The sequence below is a fragment of the Asterias amurensis genome, chromosome 21 (assembly GCF_032118995.1).
Source record: "Asterias amurensis chromosome 21, ASM3211899v1".
In the NCBI taxonomy this organism is placed as follows: Eukaryota; Metazoa; Echinodermata; class Asteroidea; order Forcipulatida; family Asteriidae; genus Asterias; species Asterias amurensis.
Genome location: NC_092668.1, coordinates 5,822,231 through 5,844,063, shown reverse-complemented (window position 1 = coordinate 5,844,063; position 21,833 = coordinate 5,822,231). Strand labels below are relative to the sequence as shown.

At 38.4% G+C, this 21,833-nt stretch overlaps 1 protein-coding gene across 3 annotated transcripts in view; it reads left to right on the top strand.

The window, feature by feature from the left end:
• LOC139952853 (NACHT domain- and WD repeat-containing protein 1-like) overlaps positions 1-21,833 on the top strand; it is a 156,020-nt gene that overhangs the window by 90,133 nt on the left and 44,054 nt on the right. For all 3 annotated transcript variants that reach the window (XM_071952113.1, XM_071952111.1, XM_071952112.1), the window contains exons 3-4: positions 5,133-5,218; positions 6,409-6,525. In XM_071952113.1, coding sequence (XP_071808214.1) covers positions 5,133-5,218; positions 6,409-6,525 — 203 coding nt within the window. The remainder of the gene's footprint in view (positions 1-5,132; positions 5,219-6,408; positions 6,526-21,833) is intronic.

The following is a 21,833-nucleotide window of genomic DNA, read 5'->3' as shown; positions in this document are numbered from 1 at the left end:
TGTATATCTGCTCAACGCTGGACAACGATCGTTTGGCTGGTGGGTTTTGTGGCCGGATGCTAGACCAGTCCAAACCTTGAAGCAAAAACATCGTTCAATCGGGAGCAGAATACGTCTTTTGGCAAAGCTTTTTGATGTTTTGATTCACCATTTGTTATGTCTCATCAATAATTCCATATCTACAAAACATTTTCATTCAACAATGTAGCGTTTTTAACGTCAAAAACTCTATTTGAATCGTGGAATTTTGTGTTTTTCTTCGACTCGAACATGACTCGACGTTGCTGGATCGCTGAATTTCAAGACAAGCTCAAACCTTGAAGCAAAAACATCGTTCATTCGGAAGCAGAATACGTCATTTGGTTAAGCTTTTCGATGTTTTAATTCATTATTTGGTATGTGTCATCAATAACTTCAAATCTATAAAGCATTTCCATTCAACAATGTAGCATTTTTAACGTCCAAATAGCTATTTGAATCGTGTTTTTCTTTTTTTAGCTTCGAAAACGTAACCCCCTTCCCGCCGGCCGCCGGGATGAGAGTTACGTTATCGCAAATGTTTGTAAAATATTCTACATTTTATGTGACTTAAAATGAAATTGATTTCAATGAAATTGTATTATTTTATTCCTTTTAACTGTAATCGCTTGTAGACTTTAGTCCATGCAGTCAAGCCTACTCAAATGAGGGACGTATGTTTACATGTGTGTGTGTCGTGTGAATGCTTGCTAAAAAATCGCACGCGGTAAAGGTGACAGACGGCTGGCGCCCTTAACCAGGGACCCTCGTTTGCAGCGCTCGTGTGAATGGGCCTTTAGTATTGTACGATACTATTATATGACTGGCATTACTATAGTACGACTGGTACCCTGCTTATGTTTCCGTGGCAAATTTTATGTGTTAAAAAAACAGTTGTTATTGATTGTCCCCCCTGATGTTTGTATCTTGACTGGCAAACGCTCACTGCTTATAGTATTTTTTTTGATGAAATCTCCCAGGAAGCTGGAATTGTTCCCTCTAGGTTTTTAACAACGAATGGATTCTCAGTGAAATTTTAAAGCATTTTTTTTAACATGTATAGTCGGTGCAAATTAATTGGATAGTTTCATGAAACTGGCTTGATAATACTTGTTTTGTTGGAGAAAGCAAAAGCAAATCCTTGGAGAGAGAAAAAACGTGATCCCTCCAATTTGTTGAAGGATAAAAAAGAGAGATACTTCATGGAATGATGGTAAAATAGCAACAAAAATACTATTTATACAGTTTGATTTTAGCTTCACTACAAATACTGCATTCACTGTATCTAACTGACACTGTTGAAAGGTTCTTTGCTTTCCTTAAACATTAAAAAAAGTGATCCCTCTATTTTGATGACAGACTGAAACAGAGACATTTGTTGTCCATGGCTGACTGGAATAAAAGCAAAATAGCAAAATGATCATCAAAAACCCATTAAAATGTTAGTATAAACAGCAATTAGAATACTATCCAAAGAGGAAATGACATTGAAATAAAAAAAATTAAAATAAAAACTGTGATCCCTCTAATTTGATGATGTTTCAAACAAAAAAAGACACTTCTGTCCCTAGCTGACTGGATTGAAGGTACTGTAACACAACAAACTAACCATCAAAACAATATTAACTAGACATGTGCTTGTTACATAATAAACACCATGGGTTTCGGTTGATGGAACTATTATAGAAAATAACATTTCATCCAAATTCTTAGTTTGGTCAAAAACCCTAAATGAGCTCTTTGAAGATGCTGTTTGGACTACAAGGAAAGATCATAGGTGGCCTACTCGTTTTTGTTTGTTCACAGAACTCAGAGAAATACTGAGTGTACAGTGGATACACAGATTGATGTAAGGGTATCAACAAATAACATGGATGTTGTGTTGTCATTTAGCCTTCCAGAAAGACTCTGCTTGGGTCGAAACGTCAGGCCATTAACTATTTTTGCATTTATACCATAGGTCCTTTTGGTTGGTAAGCAGTTTGGACAGATAATTTTATATAAGCTCAAATAACATACTAAAGCCCTGTTGACATTGGACTTAATTTGGGTAAACTAACCAAGCCAATGGGTAACTTACCCATTTTAAGACCAACGCGAACAGCCCAGGAAGTTTTCCTCCCAGGTAACTTACCCAACCCGATTGGGTAGTTTAACCGAGCCTAAAGGTGCCCAGGAAGATTGACCATGTCAGTTTAACCGAGCCAGAAAGTCCAATGCGTCCATGACCCAAAGAAGCTGACATGTTTTGTCACGGAAGAATAAGATTTTCGTGATTATCGAAATCCAATGTTACGCAGTGGGTCAGCTCGGTTAGTTTACCCATGGTCTCGGTTAGTTTACCCGAGTCAAATAAATCCAAGTGCGGACGGTGGGAAAGTTAACCCGTCAGAATGTTACCCAGCGTCATGGTTAAGTTACCCAAAATTAATCCAGTGCGAACACAGCTTTAGTTTCATCTTAAGATTAGTTGTCAGTAATACCATAGTATTTTGTATCAAGGCATCACACTTTTGATCTGATAGTAATTAAGGTTTATCAATACAAGTCTTTTGATCAACAGTCTGTGTACTCCATGGTGTAATCAAGTCCAGATGTAGTTTGCGTACTCACTAAAATATCCACACGTTTTGGGGTGTTTTTTTTTCTTCAATTTTTTTGCCGATGATGCAATTTCCCCACAAAACCCATCTAATGGATCACACCTTCCTGCCAATTCCTACTTCAAATGGCAATACCGTAGTGATTTGTATCATGACATCATTCTTTGACGTAATAGTAATTAAGATTGATACAACAACAGTCTGCGGAATCAAGTTTGTTTTGTGTACACGAAAATATCCATAAAGATTTTTGTTTTCGATCAGTTTTTTGCCGATGATGCAATTTTCCCTTGATAAAACCTGTCTAATGGAACACACCTTCCTGCCAATCCTTGCTTCTATAATGGCTCAAGGAAAGCGTGGGCAAGCTATCTTGTTTGGTTATCACGGTGGCTAGGCTGTTACAGTTGGCCCTATATTTTTGGTGTATAAAACGACATGACTTGTCTCCAGGCGAGCAAATAATAGTCTTACTTTATTGAGACTGTGAGTAAAATCTATAGCCACCAGATTGATGTTGGTGTCTTAGTCCAAAACACCCTCTCACAGAGATGAGAAACATCAGACTCTCATCATATGAACTCAGACTTTTTAAAGTCTGTCTTGTAAATAAAAAAAATGCATCGGTTTTTTACAGAGGCTCAGCTATTACAGTTGTCCCTATTTTTGTTGGGTATGAGACAAGTTGACTTGTCTGCAAGCTATCAAATAATAGTTTTGCTCTGAGACGGTGAGTAAAATTTAGCCACCAAATTGGTGTTGGTGTCTTAGTCCAAAACACCCTCTCACAGAGATGAGAAACATCAGACTCTCTTCATCTGAACTCGGACTTTTTAAAGTCTGTCTTGGAAACCTTTGAAAGGGCCATAAGGCCAAGACCAGGGGCAATGAAGGCCATGGCCTTCGCTGCCCCCGTGTAATTCCAGGCCTAGAATTGAAAGCTGTTTGTGAGACTCAGACTCAACACTTGAAGATCTTTTTTTTTTTTAGACAAAGATGTTGAATTGAAAAATAATAAAAAAAATAAAAAAATTCAAGACCACTGGATTTGTCCTGTCTTTAGTTTAATGGCCCGACACTGAAATTTAAGCCCTGTCAAGGATTTCATCTTTTAATTATAGAAGGAAGCGATAAGGTCTATCTAAGGATCTTACGAGATGAGGGATCTTATTTACTCGGATCTCAAATCAACCCTCAATTCCAATCACTCATCTTTCACAACAGCGTCTTATTTATTCAAGATATAAAATAAGAAATGATTGATCATTTCGTCACGGCTGATTAAGTATAATTTGAATCCTCCTCAAGACGATTTTGCGGGAAGTGGGGGTGATGTCTCAGACGAGGTAACCACGAAGCATGTCTTCCCGAATCTTTGAGATTTAACTGAATGCAAGAACTTGAGTGACAAGGGGCTTGATTTGTGAAGGCGTTGGAGACAGTTGCATGACAATAGGAGAAATAATCGAGGGTAACCTGTGAATAATGAAATCTTACTAGAAGTCTCCCGTCTTCCCTCATGAAATACAATTGATTTGCTGGGCGCCACATTACTGTGGAAAATAACATCCTAAATGTCCATGTCGTAAATTTTGTTCTTTTATTTTGTTTTCGGTGACACCTTAAAGATCTGTCGGCTTCTGACTAGGAAGTATTGCTAAACTGTGTTACTTTGACTAATAATTTCTTGTATACCTATGTGGTTAAAGGGTTTTCTGTATTTTTTGTAATTTTTAATATTTTTATACTCACAAGCCGAAGTGAATTTCACTGTATATGTATATGTATGTGTTTGACAATAAAACAATTAAATTGAATTGAAAAATAGCACTTTCCAAACTTGTAATTTGTTTTCCTTTTTTGTAAACGCTGTGGTTCACGGTGTAAAGAGCATTCAATAACTTATACCTTATAGTGATTAACCCTGTTATGCACCATTTATTTTCCTTTTTTATGCACCATTTATTCGGGTGATAAATTTATCATATTATGTATGGACACATAAATGATTTACTCATTTATTTTGCAAATGACAATTCTTCTTTAGATCTGATTTTTTTTATTGAGTTTATAGTAGTTTGAAGTACATGTAGGTCCCTCACGAAACCATCCAGTGCTGTCGAGAAGCGCTGGCTGCCGGTGATTTCACTGGCTACTTTGGCCTTTGCTTTAAAAAAAAATATGGTTTTTTTTTGCATTCGCCAATTATCCCCAAGCTTAAATCACTATCAATGACTGAAAAGCTTTGTAAAACGACAAAAACCTTTTTACCATAGAAATCATTAAATTCCATTCCTATGCCAGGCTGTACTCTATTTACATGCGTGGTGTGTAATGGCCTAGCGGTTAAGAGCACCGGATTCAAGCTCTGGTGTTCGAACAGCAGAGTGTGGGTTCGAATCCTGGTCGTGACACTTGCTACATAAAGTATTAATTGTTAATTTTTTTTTTTTAATGGACAAAAAAAGTGAAAACATTTTAAGTGGTGACTTTTGTTTTCTCTCCAAACAGACACAGAGCATGAGAGACATGCCCTTCTGAGAGACGCGGTACCCGAGTTGCAGCGACACTGTCAGGAATATGGACTGGATTTTCAGGTAAGTCACTAACTCCCAACAACCCACGCTCAATCTGTTCGTCCTGTGTGAGTTAAAGAGGCTCTCCAGCTCTCTCTCGGCCTAGTGGGAGTTCGAGTTACACTCCTACCCAATCTGTTGCCGAAATTGGTCAAATTTCAAAGGAGAATTTTTAGCACATTCTGTATCCTATCAGTGGTCTAGACTTAAAGTGATACTCGAAACTGAATCACAGTCCTTTATTGCCGAGGTTAGATGGTAAAGCAAGTGATAGTCTGCAAGCTTAGCTGAAACTTCTACTTGCTTAAAGGAACTGTTCATCTCAATTTAAGTCCAGTCTTAAAGTGACACACGAGACGATCCCAGTAGTTTGATGGTAAAGCGAGTGATAGTCTGCAAGCTTAGCTGAAACTTCTACTTGCTTAAAGGAACTGTTCATCTCAATTTAAGTCCAGTCTTAAAGTGACACACGAGACGATCCCAGTAGTTTGATGGTAAAGCGAGTGATAGTCTGCAAGCTTAGCTGAAGCTTCTGCTTGCTTAAAGGAACTGTTCATCTCAATTTAAGTCCAGACTTAAAGTGACACTCGAACCGAACCCCAGTAGTTTATTGCCGAGGTTTGATGGTAAAGCAAGTAATAGTCTGCATGCCTAGCTGAAGCTTTTACATTATGGGCTTAAAGGAACTGTTCATCTCAATTTAAAAGACTTAAAGGGGCAGTCTGACCCACTCTCAACTATGAGTGTGTTAAAGATGTTTAACCCTTCAGAAACCATAGCGGCCACCAAGCAGCTTGTACAAAAATGCCCATAGCGACAAGAAGTTGGACCTACTTTTATTCACATGAAAAGGTCAAAGTAAAAGTCATGTTCGGGTATAAATTTCCAATGTTTGCTATGTATGCATACACTGGAGCTAGCGCCTCAAGTTCTAAAATGAAAAAATGAATTATTTTGTACTGATAAAAAAAATGTATTAAAGTAATGAACAATAACAGTGATGTCTAGGTGTTTTGTGCTGATTTCGAAAGGGTTAAAGAACCTGTTCATCTCACTTAAAAAGACAAATGAGATGTTTAAAGTGGCAATTTATAGGATTCAGAATCAACCTTTACTTGAAGTGTAGATTCCTGAAAAACTTCAACTATCTCTCCCCCTCCCCCTCGATGAGTAACTGGGGATGTTTTTGTTTGTGTTTTTATTTTTTTTAGCTTGTTGATATGAACTATGGTCCTGGCGACATAGCAACCAACGACCATGAGATGGGGGCATTACGCATAAGAGAAATCACAGACGCACATCGGATCTCACAAGGACCATTCTTTCTGGTAAGAGGCAAAACATTTTCACTTTATAAAAGAAATTCCAGTCAATTTTGCTTTGTTCAACCTCAAACTTGGTTGCATCCCCTTGCTGCAGCTTCTTATGTTGTATCGTAAACTTGGATGTGATCCATGGCTTCTTTGACTGGACCCCACCCCCCAGACAAAGATATTGACAAGATAGGGGAGACTGCCAACTAGATGGCTAAGTCAGTAAAGTGCCGCTGTAATGGGGAAATCTGTCCCTCGAATGCTCTGTCGCTCATATGGAAAATTCATGTAGGCTGTAGGAGTATGATTCAAAAGAGGGCGCTATCAGGAAGGTTTGTACACAGTTTGCCATATGAGGGGACAGAACCTCTTCTCAGGGGCGACAGAGTTTCCTGCCACACCGACACGATAATCCAGAGGTCAGAGGTTCAAATCCTGATCTAGTAAATTTTTCTTTATTCAATCCAAGATGAATATTCCTTGCTGACCTTCTAAACGCTGCCTTTTTACACTCGTTGATAACAAAAACACTTTTTCTATGATCTTTTGACATCCCAGGGGAAGCATCGTTTTCTTGATCATTAAAATTCACAAAGTCCCGATTGGTAATCAATTTTACAACTGTCAAAGCATAATGGACTTTTAAACACCTGAAGCAGTTCAGCGTTATTTTCTCCGTCGTGAACTTTACTAAAATGTACGATACACCAGCAGATCACATGATCACATTACACCCAAATTAATTCATAGTCACCCTTGAAAGGTAAATTAACTTTCAACTGTACTTTGCCGACCCGTCTTAAAACGTCTTGTGCACCTATCACCATCGTCATTCGACAAAGACTTGCATCCATGGTCGCCTCATCCTCAAATTGTAATGGGGGCGCACTCCTGGAGAAGCCGCCATCACCTGTTCTCTTTCAATCGCTGCTCTTCTCAGCTCTCCTATGCTTTTACCTCTCCACTTTGTCACATTGTCTATCCAGCGCAGCTTAGGGCAGTCTCTGCCTCGAATTGTACATGTAGGCATCTTTAACTGGGCCAGTAGGTCTCTCTGTCTCATCACATCATCCCCCCCCCCCCAAAAAAAAAAAAAAAACCCAGACAGATTTTAGATAATTACAGATCGAGTAACACCCATGAAACTTAGTCCTGCATGTTTTCTTTTGAGGTCCCGCACTATAATGGAAAACACTTCCCGTCCTAGTGCGCAAGAGGTGCATCGCGACTCTAAATCACATTTTCTGCCGCCCTGAGGGTTCAAGTATCCGACCCACATATCATAGACTCGCTCTGCCCAGAAATCAGTTGAGCATATTGCTCAGCTTATATGACCTCATGTGCCCTTTATCCATGGGCCAATTTCATAGCGTTGCTTACTGAAGCATTTTTTTTAAAATTCCACAGGTTAGCAAGAAACATAGAGCTGCTTAACCGCGGATTTTGTGCTTACTGCACAATTTTCTATTTCATAACGCTGCTAACCGTATGCACAGGAAAAAGGCATGCTTACCTTCCGGTGCTTACTGCACAAAAAAGAATGATGCCCCAATGCAAATCTACAGTGAACGTGCAAGATGGGTGCCTCATTTTCTTGCTAACCAGTGAAATACGCTTACACCTTAGCAAATGTTTTTGCAACAGTAAGCATGGAAATTTGTTGTTAATCAGTGCTATAAAATTAGGCCCTGGTTCATGAAGGCTGGTTGTTTCATCAACGATGAGCAGTATTGGTCTCTCCAAAAGGGCGTAGTGGAACCTTACCACCATATCGAGGCATGGTTGGCTTGTGCGTAAAGCGCTCGTCTCTTACCAAGGTGACCCTGGTTCGATATCCAGCCAAGGCCATAGTTGAGTTGTGCGTTGGTTCTTTGCTGTGCCACAAGGGTTTAAAGGCAGTGGACACTATTGGTAATTGTCGAAGACCAGACTTCTCACTTGGTGTATCTCAACATGTGCATAAAATAGCAAACCTGTGAAAATTTGAGCTCAATTGGTCATCGAAGTTGCGAGATAATGAAAGAAAAAACATCCTTGTCACACAAAGTTGTGTGCGTTTAGATGCTTGATTTCGAGACCTCAAATTCTAAATCTGAGGTCTCGAAATCAAATTCGTGGAAAATTACTTCTTTCTCGAAAACTACGTCACTTCAGAGGGAGCCGTTTGTCGCAATGTTTTGTACTAGCAGCCTCTCCCCATTACTCGTCACCGAGTAAGGTTTTATGCTAATAATTATTTTGAGTAATTACCAATAGTGCCCAATGCCTTAAACATAATCTACCTGGCAAGTACGTTGATAGATACACACATGGTGTTACCGCACATCAAATATTTATTAAATTAAAAATGTTACTCACATGGCAGTTGTAAACGTGTAATTGTGTCTGAAACAGTAGCACATGTAACCGACCTCGTCTCTCTCTCAAAAAAATTTGGATTACAAAATAGGTTGTTCTACGAACCATCCACAATAGTACGATACTCACGGTGATCGTACTATTTTGAAAGGAACATTACAGGAAGAGAGCTTCAACCCAGAGCCTTTTTGATTAATTTTGGTTACGATTGAATGAATAAAAAAAATAGTAAAGGCGTAAAAGGATAAACGGTCGGTTAACCGGTACAGGCTTATAAAATAGCCCAGAAAAAGTCTCCAGCGTTCTCCTGAAGACGAGCAAAGTCTTAACAGAGCTCCTCCCACATGAGACTTTACACATAGTTATTATGGTTGGTTTGACGCTACCCCTGGCGGTCTTACACTTTCGTGACGTCCTGGATATCAGGGTCCATTTCTGGGAAGGAAATTTTCAAAGCTTCATAACTCAAATCTTACCTGCAAGAAGCCACTAAATTTCAAAAGATTCACATTCCATGGCAGAATACATTTTTCTGCGTTGGGTTTTGGTTGCATTTATCCCTAACAGCTCCCAACGTTAAGAAATTCCTGTTTTGACCGTATTCTCATAGTCTGTCGTGCGTTTGCAAGACGCACGACGCGCATATCTTGCGTTTTTTATTAAATGCGCAAGTATTTTAAAAATGGTTTTCAAGAGATTAGGGGAACCCACCCTGCCCCTAAAAGGGAGCCTTCATTTGATAAGTGTGACGTCATGTCGGTAACCCGAGCCGTCGGGCCCCCTGGCTGTGTGCATATAGAGAGGTGTGCACTGTGTGGCTGGTACCTAGGCGCGTGTAGTTAGGGACCAGGCTCTTTTTGCCGACGATATGTTTTAATTCCCGATGTGACGTCGATGGTAGGGGGCAGTAACAATCAACAAAAGGGTGGGGGGGGGGGGCTTATTCGCTAATTACGCAAGTCAGATATGTCGGGAATGATGTTCAATACATACATCAGAAATAAATGACAGCAAAATTAAGTGTGTTGTTTGAATTCACTGCAGCATCCCTTTAACCACTCTGGCATGACATGCCATTACATCTTACAGTTTGTGCAGATGCCTGTGTGTCGACATTTCATACATTTTTAATGTGAAGTTGTGATCTTTCTACAATATTGATGAGTTTTTACAGTGCTGATGGTTTTATGTGACAGAGTTTTTGTATACACATAGTGTTTTTCATGCATCATTGTATGGCCAGTTTAACAATAATTCATAAATACCTAAGACAGTTTCTCTATTCCTATTGGTGGAGAGCGCATCACGTGGGGGTGTTTAAACCTTTGATAATGACCAGTAAAAAGTGTTCAAACATGGGCGTGATACGCAAGCTTGCACCTGTGCTTATAAGACAATTTTTTTCATTCCTATCGGCTCTCTTAATACTTATGCATGAGGTACGTCACAATGCTAACTCAAAACGAGGCGATGGGCGCAGCCACTGCAAGTGATTGGGGACGTGCGCCCATAGCCTCATTTTGGGTAAGAATTATGACGTCATGCATAAGTATTAAGAGAGGCGTATTGGTCGAGAGCAACGGCTGGAACAGTTGTGCCACATCACGTCGTACGCACGACGCGCACAGCAATCTCCTTATTAGGAGTTGTTTACCCGAGGGCCTTACCATTTCATAGCTGGAGGGGTGTTGTGTTGAAAGAAATCATTGAACAATTATAATTTTTGCATTTATTCTACTTGTTGACCAAAAAGTGTTGATGTTTTTTGACCAAAAAGGTATTTATGAATGGGAATCAAAGTGTGTTGAATCAGTTTTTAACTAGTGGTTTAAACCCGCCGAGGCCTGGTTCTTGGTAAAGTTATCAAGAACCAGGCCTCGGCGGGTTTTAAACACTAGTTGAAAACCTTCTCATTACACATTGATTCCCTTATTAAATGGCCAGTTTAACAGTAATTATTCCTGATGCAAATTTATTTACATGTATTGTCTATTAAAATCGTTGCTGTACCACTGTTAAAAACTTCTAGATCATTACACTCTGAATGGGAGCTGTTGCCAAAAAAAGTATAAACAAAATTGGGGCAATAGGAGGTCCCTGGTTGCAGCCGTATACACACTTGCGTGCGTGTGAACATTACATAGAGCCAATGGTGTTACCATTAGATATTTTACAAACTCAACAAGAAACGTCTTGCACCAAGACTAGATCATGGGATGCAGTCGCCCATTGTCACGTAGCAACAAGCGTTTGCTTGCTGTCTCACTTAACGTCTTTTACCTGCGGGTAAATTTACAGAGATGGACAAGGGGGAAAGGGGAACGACGGCATCAACAGGTTTGTGTGCACAGGGAAGGAATTATTATCTCTTGACAAACAATGAGACGGGCCTAGAAAGAGTAGCAGGGGAGATCACATCACACGGTGCAAATAAACTGTTTATAATTCATTCTAAATGTCACGCACATAGCTTTCTGTCTTATTGTTTTTTTTACCTAAATGGGACAATCAGATGTTAAATTCGGCATAGGGGATAAAGAATTCTATTTAGTTTTACCCTTACCTATTTCTGTGTACAATGCACTGTATGCTCTCCAGATACTGTGTACTTTCCAGATTTCTATGTAAAACATCCACAAGCATATTAGAGTCATGCCTCCTGATGTGAAAGTTAAAAATATATATTATATAATTGATTTTTATTTTGTGAATAACCCATATGCATGGCCGAATGCATTGATCGTTGCACAAGGATTCTGAGTCCAAAGGTTTCTGAGTCCAATGGCTCCTTCAATCCCCCACCCACCTCTTATTTACTGCAATAAATTTACTGACACAACAACACAGTATCAACATCATTGTTATTGAGGCTGTGTTCATCCAATGTAAGATGTAGTCCTCATGTACAATGCCATTCATTTATATTTCTTGCAGTTCTGGTCCATGTTGTTCCTGCATAATTCCTGATGTCATCTCTCCATCTTCTTCTCTGTCTACCTTTTTTCCTTTTCCCTGTCCTTGGTCGCCAATCCATTTTTCTTGCTGTCCATCTGTTGTTTTTTCTTCGGGCAGTGTGTCCAGCCCATCTCCGTTTAGCCTGTTTTATTGTCCTGATGATGTCTCTTACTCTAGTTTTCTTTTGTATTTCTGTGTATTTAATCTTGTCTCTATTTGAGATACATGCGTGTATGTAGCAATTTGGGTTGCGAAGGGGTTCGCCCCGATGTTCCTGGTTTGATTGGCAGCTTATTTGCCACAGCACCCTGTAAACCATTATATGGTGCTTTAAAGGAATAGCGGCCGATTTCACGAAACGCTAGGATTAATTCAAGCTCGAGTAAGGACGAGTAACCCATCCTTACTTAGGATGGGTTCAATGCGTCCTACGTCTTCAGATAGAGAACTTAACTCCTCCTAAGTCCTAAGATTATTCCTAAGTAAGGATGAGTTTGGTGAAATCGATGGTAGGTCTTATACTTCAAAAACGTAGCTCCACAGGACAAAATACTAAGTATAATTTGATATGCCCATAAGTATGTGATAAAGCGCTATATAAGAACCTAGTATAATTCAGTTGCGTAAATACTCTCTTACAAAACAAGAAAAGTCATCAGTTGCATCATCAGTGGGGGCGTGGCCGTCCCTTTAGGAAGCCTATCTTAGGTTGTCAAGAAGTAGGTGACGTCTCAACAAGTTGTGTCAATGCTCGATCACGTACGACAAAACTGTCTCCACGCAGTGAGGCTACATGATACACCCACACAAAATTCCAGGGGACCGGTGATTTATCTGGGTGTTTTTTTATTCAAGGTGTAATTTGAGCTCTACTCCTTGAGCTAAATCTGAGATGGTCTCATCACTATCTCGAAAGGTTGCTTTTACTGTTTTGCGAAGAATATCTTGACTAAGAAAACAAAATAGATCGGTATTTTCAGCAAGTTGTTTTGGCTGGGAATAAATTTGTAAGAGTGAGTAAGAAACGGGAACAAGCTTTATGTAAGGGGCGAAAGGTTGCTTTTACTGTTTGCGAGGATATCTTGACTAAGAAAATAAAATAGACGTTTTTTCAGTGAGTTGTTTGGGCTGGGAATTTTTTTTTAACAGTGTAAGAAATTGAACAAGCTTTATGCAAACGTTGAAAGGTTGATTTACTGTTTGCGAGAATATCTTTACTGAGAAATGAAATAGACATTATTTCTATGCAAGGGTTGTTTGGCTGTGATAGAAAAATAAAGGGGAATAATTTGGAACCGCTTGATTGTGTTATTCATGTAGGTGTGCACAATAAAACTAACATGTGACAAATTTGACTCAAAAGGTGATTGCATTTTTTAGATATTGTCAAAATATGAAATATGTCCGCACAGGAATAATAATTCCTAATAAAAAGACACAATTTGAGTTATTGACGTAACGCATCTCAGGTTCAGACTTTTTGTCATTAAAAAAATGATAACTTTTTACGTAACCACTTGACTTTGAAGTTGAAATGCTTTAATACTATTGAAACCTGCTGGTAGGCGTCTAACCAATACGTTGTATTGCCATTAATTTTAAAAGTAATTACCAAACATATACCTTCCCTTGAACTTTAATTATTTATAGTGTTTTTATAGTCCGTTCGAAAGACCTCTAAAGGTTAAGGCCATAAAATGGGAGCGAGTTATCAATCAAAAGGGAGTTAATTGGAAAGGTTGTTTTAATAAAATAAAGGTTGTCCTGTTCGGAAACAAGGGTATTTTTAATTCATTTTTTAAAGGTACTTACAAGATTGGTAGAGTTGATAAAATAGTCGCAGACAGTGTTCATGTTTTGCGTGTTAGCCAGGAAAAATAAATTAAAATTCCTGGTTTATAAAACCAACGCATTTGTAACCCAGGGCCTACATAAAACCAACGCATTTGTAACCCAGGGCCTACATAAAACCAACGCATTTGTAACCCAGGGCCTACATAAAACCAATGCATTTGTAACCCAGGGCCTACATAAAACCAACGCATTTGTAACCCAGGGCCTACATAAAAACCAACGCATTTGTAACCCAGGGCCTACATAAAACCAACGCATTTGTAACCCAGGGCCTACATAAAACCAACGCATTTGTAACCCAGGGCCTACATAAAACCAACGCATTTGTAACCCAGGGCCTACATTGCCACAATGTTTTAAAACAGTTACAGATTAACCAGAAAACGAAAATGGACATGTAACGCACATCTTAAAGACACTGGACACTATGGTAATTGTCAAAGACCAGTCTTCTCACTTGGTGTATCTCAACATATGCATAAAATAACAAACCTGTGAAAAATTGAGTTCAATTGGTTGTCAAAGTTGCGAGATAATAATGAAAGAAAAAATACCCTTGTCACACGAAGTAGTGTGCTTTCAGATGCTTGATTTCGAGACCTCAAATTCTAAACTTGAGGTCTCAAAATCAAATCCGTGGAAAATTACTTCTTTCTCCAAAAATACGTTACTTCAGAGGGAGCTGTTTCTCACAATGTTTCATACTACCAACTTCTCCACATTACTCGTTACCGAGTAAGGTGTTATGCTAAAAAATATTTTGAGTATTACCAATAGTGTCCACTGCTTTTTAAAATAGAAATTTATACTTGGAGTCTGCAGTTAATCTTCTATTTCTGCCACCTAATTCTAAAAGTGTCCCAGTATTCAGAAAGAATACATATTTTTAGATATTGTATATACTTATAACCCGCACATTCTCACCAAATACATTAAATTATTCAAGTGTCCGAGTACACATGTACTTACAAAAGCTCATGACCATTAAGGCCATGAATCTTGCAACCTTAAGCGTTGAGCTTACTTGTTCGCACTCATCGCAATTTACAGTCACTATTTTTAGAAATGAATTACATGTGCCATTAGCGGGCTTTTATAATATATATATATATATATATTTATTTGCATATTGCCTCCTTGAAGTGACTTGTACTACATTTATACAGGTGGTGACTGTAGAGTCAAAACACCTCGATCCATCTCTCTCTCTCCGGAGGAACGTGGGCGAACAAGTCCGACTTCTTTCAAAGGCCTTTGGATATTTTTTTACAGGGAGGTTGGAGTTACCTTTCCATTGATCCCCTTAAAAAACAACCTGTAGCTGCACTCCCCCACCCCAGCATTTTTATCCTGCAGAGAACGTTTGAGTTATTTTCTTTTTAACCCCCATAATAAAATTCAAGTTGGCCACACACTTTCAATTAAAGGCACTGGACATGTATTTTCACTGCCAAAAACCAGCAAGATTGATACTTCAAGGCAATTTTTTGCCGTGTTTTTCTCTGCTTTTGTTCCTGGTGGTATAGAGTGCTGTTGTTGCTTTTGTGGGGTTTTGTTCTTTATACATGTATTTGATTATCTCTTGTTCTGTGTTTTGCTTTTCTACAGGCCCCCCCAGGGAGAACAGTGTTTTTACGCTGATGGGGCTACCCTGTATAAATTATACTTAATAATAATTTTAATAATAATCATAATAATCAAGGCAAGATTGCCTTCATACCCCCTGGTCATAGCTTTGGTGCCCTTAAAATGCTACAGTAGAAATTAATTTCCTCATAGGGTGCCTTTTACCAAGGAGAAACTGCCTTGGTGCCCTCAATAACAAAGCATAGACCTACATGGCTGAACCAGTATTCTCATTTGGCTTGTTCCAACATGTGCATACAATAACAAATCTTGGCTCAATTGGTCATCGAAGTTGCAAGAATATTGAAAAAAAAAAAAAAAAAACTCCATTGTTACACAAATTTGTGTGCTTTCAGATGCTTTCATTGTCCTTCAGAGGGAGTTGTTTCTCACAATGTTTTATAATATCAACATCTCTCTGTTGCTTGGTACCAAGTAAATTTTTAAAATGCTAATATGTATTTATAGTAAATGCCAAACACGTCCAATGCATTTAAAGGTATACAAGATACTTGCGCAGGACTATACAATATTATTTTTGTATCATTATTAACATTTTTTTTTTTCCAAATCTGAAGAAGATAACACTAAAACTTTATTCATGTTAGGTTATCGAGTGCAGAGTATTTGTGTAAAAATAGCCCAAGATGGGGATTAAGATTGTTATTTGTCAGCTTTTTCTCTCTGACAAGGAATTCTCGGAGGCATGCATTAATACCATGGGCATTGTAGACAGCGGATATGGTCAAGTGCGGAGTTGTAGAGTGAAAGGGCCCTTGCTGAAGATCTGACTAATGTGTCTGGAATAAAAGATGAAGATGGCCTAGGGATATTATTGGATGTCCAAACATGATGTGCCGTGTCTGTGTCCACCCCCCCCCCCCTCCACCCCACATTAGACCATTGGTTCCTTCAAGATGGTGCCTAGGTTAAACAACATCTTTTAGCATTTTAATAATAATAAATAAATAATACGTGTAATTACCACATTTATAGAGCACTGAAAATGAAAGTTTCTAAGCGCTATAACCAGATTGACAAAACCTGTTTTGAAAGTGTCCAATGAAGGAGCTGCTTGAATGTGGGTGGGTGTTCTTATCAATAAACGTTGCTTATCGATCTGCACTGGATAGACAGAATTGGAACTACATCATAAACAGGGTCACAAAGGGCCAGCCATGACTCAGAGGACGACGACGACGACTAGCTTGTTCCAAAGTGTTGGAGCTATGACGGAAAAAGCACAATCGCCATAGCGTGTCATGGTGCAGGGTCCCGGGGAAAGCTGGAAATGAGCGATGGAAGAAGAGCGGAGGCTGAAGACATTGTCACTGTTTTCACAAAGAGCCACTTAGGTCTAACAATTGGCTGAGATTTCCATTTTAGTCTTGGCTCAAAACTGCCAAAATCTGCAATATTAAAGCCATGGTTTGCAGTTAAAGATCCCTCATAAGAATTGGTAAGAAACAAAAATCGTGAAGATCACAGATTTACATGAAACTTACACGGTCTAATGGTGATGATGGTAGAAAGCATCCCTTGTACTATTTCTGTCAGAAATTTCATGCTCAGTGGGCATTTTATTCATTTTTGTTTTGGCATCGATGCAATGCAAAATTTATAATCGGTTTTTCACTACTCTCTCGCGACCCAGATGGCCGATCGATCGCAAACTTCTACAGGTTTGTCAGTTTATGTATATGGGGGATTACATAAAGTGCTTACACTGCCAGCAACTGTTTTGTTAGCAAAAACCAATTCTGTAATGTTCCTTTAAGAGAAAAACTATAAATAAATACATGTAGTAGATTTGCGGGTACAACCATGTGTAAATCTCTTTTTGTGTACGTGTTGGCTCTAAAAAGAGCCGGTGTGATCTTGACGTTTCTAACAGTGTACTCTGCTCATCTCATTCAATTCTGTATGAGATTAACCTCTCCATTGACTAACTAATTTTCATTCAATGTATCGGCAAACTGCCTTGTAGTACTTATTCAAAGATACACGTGTCTCTTCGTGTGGGATGTCACACTGAAAGGGTCTGTATGCGTTTGGTAATGACTCTGAAAATTAATGGCAACACAAATTTTTACTTGGATAGTAAAATGCATTCTGAGAAACTTTACGCTTCGAAATACTACAGTTAGGAAAAAATATATCATTTTGTTGTGTGTCCCCCCCCCCCCAAAAAGGAAAGGTTACTGTGGTTATGCTTCACAGATTGTGTTTTCCTATAGGGATTGTTCTTCCTGCAACAACATATTCGCTCTGGAATTTTGGCGACGTCTCAAACAACCCGACCACAGGTTTCTTTGTTTTTACAACTACATCTGAGAGGATTAAAACAATAGACCGTTCCAGAGGGCTCCGCCCACGACACACGTGTGAGCAAGACCACGGGGGCTCTCCAATGCCTTTCTGCACAAGTCTGCCGCATGCGCAAAGCATACGCATGTCGGACCTTAGTGTCGACCTTCGTTGCATTGTGATTGGTCAATACGCAATGGGGCGGAGCTTAATGGATCGGTCTATTGAATGGTTCCAAAAACCAAAGGTATACTTTGTCTTTAAGGGTTGGGTTATCAGGCATCTTACTCCAAAACACAAGACAAGATCGGGTCTATGCAAGGGAAATAGACGGGCCTTCGTTTATGTAGAGATGATCGGTGTTAAGGATCAGACAGTTGTGTCTGGGGAATCAGACAGAGATAGTGTGTAGGATTAGAACAATACCAGATTGTTGCTATTAGGTGTGATTGGCACTGGGTGGCTCATGGGTTGTTTGGACTAGATCTTTATAATCTTGTTTAATAGGTCATTCCAGAGTATCGGAAGTGGTTGAAATCAGGGCTTTACAATAAGGGAACAAAAGGGTAGCGACGAGTTCTTCAACTTAAAAATTATGTCATTTTTGATTATCGTATATATTTTGTTATGGTCATTGTACAATTACAGTGTACTTTTATGTTTCAGCGCTTAGAAACCCTGTATTAAGCGCTATATAAATGCATGTTATTATTATTATTACATCATAGAGAATAACCTCCGTTTCCATGGATACACTCCTGGTTAAATTATGTACTGTTGATTTTTGACCTATTTTGCATGAAACACGTCGTCGTCAGTGTATGGAAAGGTTTTGTCTAATTGGTCCGTATAAATTGTGCGTCTAGACGTTTACATATGTCATCCATTTTGAACTCCCTGGTGCAGTCAATATACCATAAAGTGCACATGCATTATTGATCAAAACACACCCTCTTCAAAATCACTTAGGAGCAATTTTAAAGCTTGTGGCCAACGGGCGGTGCATTAATTGTTAAAATTTATAGATTGAAACGCCGTTTTGAAACCATCGCATTAGGCATGAACGGTTTTAAGTAGATTGAAGATAATTGGACAATTTCTGGCGTTACTTTCCGAGCAATCAATTTCTGCTTTGAAAAATTTCTCTGACACTGATTAAGTCGTTAGTCCTTTTTGCAACATTTTTCTTTCAAATTAGTGAAATGTTTGAGTGCATTTTCTCCATCAAATCTGACATTTGGCAAGGCGAAGTTCAGTTGCAGGTTGAGTTTAAGTGTTGTTTTACCTAGTGCCAATTTGAACTGATTATAGAATGCACATCTCGCATGTAACAAAATTAAGAAAATACTTCGTACCAATAACAAAAAAATTCTATGAAATCAAATCTTTTTAAATTTTATTTTTTACAGAATTCAAAACACCACCAGTATTCTATTATTCATAAACATAACTTAAATAAAAAATATAAATAGTATATTACTAAATAAAATTAACATTGAAACAAATTCAAACTACTGTAACAGGTGTAATGATAACATGTGAACGTCAGTTTGGAAAAATTCACCCCCCCCCCCCCCCCTTTTACATCTCCCTATTAATTTTTTAGGCCCACCTTTTACTTTTTTCTGCCTGCTTTCCAACTCCATTCATGTATTTCCACTTCACTGCATTACATTTACATGTTCGTACTTGTTGAGTTGTCATTTAGCCTTCGAGAAAGACTCTGCTTGGGTCGAAACGTCAGGCCATTAAGAGTCAGTTCAGGTAAATAACTGACATAGTTGCTCACGGTCAAAAAATGAATTTTTTTTATACTTTGTTGGTGGAAGGGCCTTGGGGTGCAAGTTAACAAAATTGCATTTTCAATTCTATATATAGCCCGTTGCCATGGTTACGGCTCATTTTGTTTTTTGGCCATTTTAGGCCGATTTTGGGGTCTAAAAAACTGGTTTTTAGCTCATATTTACAACTCCACCCCACCAAAATGCAACATTATTTCAAAAAACCTTTTATATCACTACAAAGTATCATCCTTGGCCTTCCTTGAGAAAAAAAATTATTGCTTTAAATATCACCCTTGTGCTATTTTTGCATCATGCATTACAGTATGTTTTTAGAACTTGCAAAATCGACATTTTTACCCTATTTTTGGACCCCAAAATGTCAACTTGCCAGGGGTCTCAGAAAATTTTCCTTTCGGCTGTGATTAGGGCCAACATTGGTCTTTCCATATCTGGTGTCAAAAACTTGGGCAATTGTATCCTGTTGTGACAGTACTGCCTCAAAACTAGACTTTTTTCCCTAAAACGTGAAAAATGCCTTTTTTTTAATTTCACCCTTGTGCTATTTTTAGAACGTGCATTAGAGTATGTTTTTAGAACTTGCAAAATCAACATTTTTACCATATTTTTTGCCCTCAAAATTTAATTTTTTCAGGGGTCTCAGAATATTTTCCTTTCGGTTTTGATCAGGGCAAAAATTTGTCTTTTTTATTTCTGGTAAGAAAAACTCGGGCAATTGTATCCTGATGTAACAGAACTGTCTCAAAAGTAGACCCTTTTCCCCGAAAACATAGAGAAATGCATTTTGAAATATTTGCTTCATTTTGAATTTCTAACATTAAGAAGTTAGTAATAATTCCATCAATCTGGCAGCTTTTCATAAGCACTCTGTAGGCTTAGTGCATTACCAAACATTGATCAGGACCTGTTGATGACCTAAATCTTATAATTTGCCCCGCCCCGGCCTCACCCCGGCCCCGGCCTAATCATATTTCTTGACATTGCATAAAATAAAAAAAAGGTTTTGTGAACAGCATCTCTTTTTTGAAAGTCACATTTTTTAATCCCCCTTGCACATCAAGAAAGTTTGTACTGTCTTAATGTTTTGGTGGTTCTCAGAATATTTCCCTTTTTGTTGTGATTGGGCTATCATTATGGTTTGCATGTCTGCTGGGGAGAAACACTTTGGTTTATTGTATCCTGTGACACTTCTGCCTCAAACATGGTAATTTTTCCAAAAACAATAAAAATGCATTTTGAAGTTATCCCTTAGTTTGAATTGATAAAAAACAAAAACGAGCATGCTTGTTAAATAAGTATGGCACTGTTTCCATGCTCTTTAAGTAACAAATAAAAAGTGTATAACCATGCTTTGCCACTGAGAGTTCTTGTTTTGTCATGACTACTTTACCTAGTTGTACAGGTATGATTCACATTGCAAGAAGAGAAGTAGTGCGATGAGCATTCTTTACTATTCTTGTCTATACATGGCCTTATAACAGTCTTCTTGGTCCCCTGCCCGGTACCAAACTAAACATTTTCATCCCTATCAGAACAAAGAGGCTCTAAAAGTGAGCAAGTACTGTATCCAAAGTATCTAAATGGCCATTCACCTGCTTTGGCCTTCTGTAAGCAGTTCCCCCATCTATGGTGGGGTTCCTTTCAATTGTACTGTTGCAAACAACAAAAGAGTTGGTTTATTTAACGTGATAAACAATTCAGCAGGTAATGTTTGACAATGTTTTTTGTTGATCGTTCTCAGAGACATATATAATAATTATGAATTAGTAAGATAGTGAATGGAAAAAATAATCAAACTAGCCTGAATAGACTTTTGTCACTGCAAATGCATCTTATTTATTAATGTTGAGCAGGTGCAAGTATTTACAACTTCTTTCAATGTTGTTTCATTAAAGGAACACGTTGCCTTGGATCGGTCGAGTTGGTCTTTGAAAAGCGTTTGTAAACGTTTATTACAAAATGCATATGATTAGAAAGATATTTTAAAAGTAGAATATAATGATCCATACAAGTATCACTCAAAAACATCTTTCTAACCATGCATTTTATAACAAACGGTTACAAACGCATTTCAAAGACCAACTTGACCGATCCCAAGCAACGTGTTCCTTTTAAATGATCTCTTACGCTCATCTTGCAAATCGTTAGTATCATTGTTTTTAATAAGATCTTGGCAAACTTTTCCAACACTTTTAAGCGGGCTTTTTAATTTCCCACATTTGTGTTGGGCATGATTGGATGCTCCAAACCATCTGCCTCAAGCACAGAAACTGCATTGTTTATGATCTCTATCTCTATGAAAAGTTTTACATTTTGTAGCAGGCAGGGACCAAGGAGAGTAGGCCCTGTATTAAAGACAACTTGTAAAGAATGCTCATCGCACTCTACTTGCAATGGGAATCATACCATGTACAATAGGTA